This window comes from Pygoscelis adeliae, unplaced genomic scaffold (assembly GCF_000699105.1).
Source record: "Pygoscelis adeliae isolate BGI_AS28 unplaced genomic scaffold, ASM69910v1 Scaffold120, whole genome shotgun sequence".
Taxonomy (NCBI): Eukaryota; Metazoa; Chordata; class Aves; order Sphenisciformes; family Spheniscidae; genus Pygoscelis; species Pygoscelis adeliae.
Genome location: NW_008824032.1, coordinates 7,344,091 through 7,349,431, shown reverse-complemented (window position 1 = coordinate 7,349,431; position 5,341 = coordinate 7,344,091). Strand labels below are relative to the sequence as shown.

Genomic DNA, 5,341 nt, shown 5'->3' with positions numbered 1-5,341 from the left:
AGATGCCCCTGCCCATAGCAGGGGGTTTGGACTAGATGACCTTTAGATGTCCCTTCCAACCCGAACTATTCTATGATAATCTAGGGTCATTTTAGAAACTAAGACAGGAAAACTCCTGGGGAATGGAAAGGGAGAATTTCCTACCGCATGTGATGCAACCTAGTCCAGTTATGTTTGGGGTGAGGCCTAATGTTTTTGGGTTTGGGGTTTTTTTTGCTAAAGATTCTGCTTGTTCTCTGATAGTGAATGTGATGGCTGGAAAATCATGTTTCTATTTCTTTAATTAGCCTTTTGGTTTTTGAGTCTTTGCATTACAGTCTGGCCACAGCACAGCAACTTACTGCACAACTGTGAAGAGTGGAAAGGCTGTATATGGGTGATTTGGCAGGGAGAGGATTGATGGGTGGTTTTTTTTTTTTGGAAGCCCGAACTCTCAGTCTGACGCTAGAGCTGGAGCCAGACAGCATACTAACACAGGCAAGAGCACAACTATTGTGCCCCAGGCAGCTGATCCCAGCAACTGAGCTGCTGGACCTGGTTGTTTTCCATCCACCTCCAGCACAGCCCTGGAGCTGGTTTTAAGTGTCCTTCAGTGTTAGATTGTTTCCTCCTTAGCTCAGAAGACTTCTGTGTTTTGAGACCCTGTTTTACTTGAAGTCGTAGAGTACCACGAATGACTGCATGACATCGTGTTTCCTTTGTGTCCTTTCTGGCTTGCTACCTTACTTTTTTTAGCCATTCTGCAAGAGCCCTGGCAAAGGGCTCTATACGTTCGTCATACCTCTAGCAGAGGGACTTAGCCTCCCCCTCCTCCCCCCCAGTTACTGATGTACCAAATGCTGGTTGTAGCGACCCTCCTGGTGTTTCAGAGCATCCTGCTACATAGTAGCTCAAGGTTATTGGTGGCTCAGCCCCTGGGGGAGCACAGTTTCGCAAACGTTGGCGTCATGCTGCTGCTGTGCAGTCCCTCTGTGAGGACTTTTGTCAGGGCCCAGGCTCTAGCCGTGCTTTCCTCTCCATCGCCTGGTCAAAGCAAGCAAAATTGCTCACCTTGAAAAGTTCATTTTTTTTTGAATGATCAACTGTATCACATTCGAAACAAAACATTTTACTTTCAGGGATGTTCATCATTGCTTTCTAGTATTGATGTGGTAAGTTTGGGTTAACTTTTAAGTGGAGCGTTTGTAATTCCTGAACTAGGGCATTTCCTTTTGGGAGTGAAGAGGAAGGCATTTGCTGAAGCTATTACTGGCTTTATAAATTATCAAATAAACGCTTTGCCTGAATCAGAAACGCTTTGGGGCCAGATCATTAGAGAATATTGTAATTTGAGCAAACATGTTGTAGAACTGCAAGGGACAGAATGAGACCATCCTCGCCAGCTCTTACAACATAAAACTCGGAACTGTGGGCTACGTGAGCCATCAGTACCCCTGAATTGTGTCGCATGACAGCCTTTGGATGCTGTGCCCACAAAAACTTCAGCATGCTAAAAAGGACAATCAAACTGATGAGATAATAAAATTACATTTCTAGATGATTATTATAAACAAAACAAAGGTATGTTGTGGGATCTCAGCCATGCGACACTAGCTTCTTGCATAAGCTGGTACTTCGGAAATTTGTAGCGGGAATTATATTGTTTGAGCCTTTTTTATTATGCCACTGCACTGTTTTAGCGCAGATATGGATTGTATGAAGGCAGGAGCTCTGCTGATAAACCTGGTTAAGGATGTGGAATACAGAATTGTCCTCACATAGCTTTGTCTGATATTCTGAATGTCTCTGCAATAAAATCACTGTACGATGTGAGGCACAGAAAGACTGGGGAGGAAACACATGACACTCTCTTCCGTCTTTACCAATTCCTTTATTTCAAGATTTACCTGCTGCTACGTGGTCCTGGTCATGGCCATAGCAACCAGTGTTAAGGGAACAAAAGTTTATCTCCAATCAGTTCTCGATGTACTGGCTATATGGTTCTCCATCCCACCTGCACTGATCACAGGGAGCTTTTCCATTTGTCAGTGTCCTCACCAGGCGGTGTTATTGGCACTACTTCTATTTTTCCAGCCCAGATTCGAGGGGTTTCTAACTAATTCAGCACCCTTAAGACACAGAATTTCCTCCTCTTCTGCATATTGACAGCACTGTTTCCTGTGCTAATGACCAAGGCCAACTCTAAGAAAATGGATGGAGTAATTCTGTCTTCTGCTCTTTGCCTCTCTTCAAAGGCTGATGTGCAAAAACAAACGCTGCAGCAGAGGTCAGACCAGGTACAAATGGAAGAGATTCATCAAATTTGAGATGAATATCAAAAAGAGAATTTCAGTTCTGTGAAGCCAGTGGAAACTACTCTTCAGCTAGGACTAGCAGTGTTGGCTGCCACATGAACAGTAATGCCTCTCTCGTCCATTACTCGAGAACTTTTAAAAGACTTTCCCACTAGTGAGTATTTTAATTTTTTTTTAACTTTTTAATTTTTTTTTTTGTCTCAGAATGTCCAGCCCTTGAGAGATTTGTGGCTTTGAATTCCTTCTTGAGGAAAGAGACAGGTTTGGGGTTTTTTTTTTCCCCTAACTGGAATAGTTTGCATAGAGGAAAATGCAGAGCTTCTTAGTATTTTATACAAATAATTTAGCCTTTAAACCCGTCCATCCTAGTAACTCTAGTTCCTAAACCACCTTCCAAGTGGGAAGGTATTTTAGGAGAAAGCACAGATTTGGACACAGTCAGTAGTGCTCTTAATGTCAAAAAAGCAGAAAGGTTGGTGCCTGCGCTCCATCCTTTCTGGCATGCTTCCTGGTGACAATATTTGGTCTCGGTTCCTCTTCTCGGAAATGAAGCTCAAAAGCCCAGTTGGCTTTGGCTCACAGGACCTGAACCGACTGCCCCAAACGCACAAGGAGCCCTCACTGCTCTCCCAGAACTCCATCTCCAGCTGGTCTCACAGCTACTCTTCTCCGGAGGTACCTGAAATCAATGATGGTTTGACCTGTCGCACGGTGCTGGGATAGACAAGATCAGACAAGACAAGCGGTGTCACTACTTCCTTCCAGCTTCACGCTCCTGACCATTCTTTGGGATTCAGGTCAGTGACAATGATTATAGATCCCTCTTTTATACTCCAGAGGAATGATTGTCAGTTTTTAATGTGGACTAAATTATTTTTGTAGTCATTCCCTAACATCTGAACTACCTAACCCACAACTGAAGAGAGACATCTGCTGCCACAGACATGAGCCATAGGCAATTTTAGTCTGAATGCCTAATATTTGACAATAATATACAGAATAGAAAGTAGAGTCTTTCAGGGGAGATACAAAGCAGGCTTAAATGCTGACATTTTACCAGCTCTGTCCACAGTAACGTGCCATTTCCAGTCTCTGTATGGTCTGCCCGCAGAGAACCTAGACTGCAGTTTGGTCCAGGAAAAAAAACCCACCTTCCACTGAAAAGCACAGTTCTGATCTTCAGGTTTTAGATGTGGGTCTACTGGATGCCCTGGTTTATCCAGCCCTTTGCTAAAATTAGAAGTATTCAGAAGGTTCTATGCCATTTTAATTTGTTCCTGTCGCCTGTGTAGGTACCGTCACATTAAAAAGGGAGACTTAATTAGTGGCTAGGGCGCTAGCCTGTGAACTGGGCACCTCTGTTCACATCGTCACGCCTGCAGATGTACTGTTAAATGGGCCAGTCAGTTTCTCTGCTGCCTTCCCTCCTGTCTCTGGCCAGCTGTTCCGGGAGTAGCGTGCTGGAGAACATGTGCCTGGTGAGGGTGACCACTGCAGGATAATTGCAAGCAGGCAAGCCTGCTGCCAGCAGCGGTGAGCTGCATGGGACGCTGAGGCAAAAATACCTGAGAGCACTTGCTCTATTTTGCATGTCACGGTTTGGCATAGAAGTGTGGAAATCTGCCTACTGGAGTGGTTACGAGCATCATCTCTGGCCAGTGTGTTTTTTCTGTTACTAGATTCACCACAGATTTCAATTGAATTAGGTCGCTGCATTACCACAAAAAACCCAGTGGTGTTCCTGAAGTAATTCTTAAAAGGTTTATTCTTCCGCTTTTTTCCTCTACATTTACCTATGGTTATTTGCACCACTGGGGGTGACAGGAGAGAGGCCTGCTCTGTAGGTTTCAAACTGGTTCGGAACCAAATAAAGGTCATTTGTAGATTTATTTGGGAGCACTCTTCTAAGTATGCACGTGATTATGGCCAGGGCTCAGTTTTGGGGCCGGTCTTGTTCAATCTCTTTATCAATGATCTGGATGAGGGGATCGAGTGCTCCCTCAGTAAGTTTGCAGACGACACCAAGTTGGGCAGTAGTGTTGATCCCCAAGTAACTAGCGATACGATGAGAGGAAATGGCCTCAAGTTGCGCCAGGGGAGGTTTAGATTGGATGTGAGGAAAAATTTCTTTACTGAAAGAGTGGTTAAACATTGGACCAGGCTGCCCAGGGAAGTGGTTGAGTCCCCATCCCTGGAAGTATTTAAAAGACGTGTAGATGAGGCGCTTAGGGACATGGTTTAGTGGGCATGGTGGTGTTGGGTTGATGGTTGGACTCGATGATCTTAGAGGTCTTTTCCAGCCTTAATGATTCTATGGTTGTGGTCTGCCCTGAGCTATGTGCATTTGAGCTCTGTCTTGCTGTGAAACAAAGCAGATTTTAAGAGGATTTAATTTACAGGACTAAAGTAGAACAGGTTTTTTTTTCCCTAGGTTTACACCATTAGCGTAACTCTCACCAGTAACTGCTTTCATTGATCATAAATTTGAGAAGCAGCTTATGCATTTCAGTAGAAGCTTGTCTTACTACAAAAGATTTGAAGCCATCTCTGAGAAACACGTAAGTTGCTGGCTGGCCTTTTCTTAGGGGGCAGAAGTTTCCCGCCCTATAGCTTCGTAACTGGGTTCAATACAAGGAAAGCAGCGCATAGCCTGTGTTATCTTCCAGTGGTCCTTACTGGCCTTGAGTCTACTCATCATAATAACCAAACCGCCCAGACTTACAGGGCTTTAAACAGAGGACTGTGACTGCAGAAGAAAAACGGGTCTCTGCCTCAAACAAAAGGCGGCGTTCCCCAGGACCCTCAGGGGGGCCTGGGCCTATGGTCCAACATCAGAACAGCTCTTGGAAAACTGATCGTTGCAGCAGAGGGACGGAGCGTGCTGAAGGACATTGTTGCTTTACCCTGTTCCGTGGCCGAGCAGGGCTTCAGCGTACAGAGCCCTGAGCAGCTCAGCGATGTTCCTGGGCTTGGCTCCAGTCCGTAAAGAACACAAGATGAGCGAGAACAAAAAGCAGAAAGCCGACCCTAGGAAAAACTTGCCGCTC

The 5,341-nt window shown here is 45.0% G+C and overlaps 1 protein-coding gene across 1 annotated transcript in view; it reads left to right on the top strand.

Annotated features, from left to right (window-relative positions):
* The first annotated feature begins 2,840 nt into the window (after window positions 1-2,840).
* GTPBP8 (GTP-binding protein 8 (putative)) overlaps window positions 2,841-5,341 on the top strand; it is a 9,473-nt gene continuing 6,972 nt past the window's right edge. The window contains exon 1 of the mRNA XM_009330543.1: window positions 2,841-2,988. Coding sequence (XP_009328818.1) covers window positions 2,841-2,988 — 148 coding nt within the window. The remainder of the gene's footprint in view (window positions 2,989-5,341) is intronic.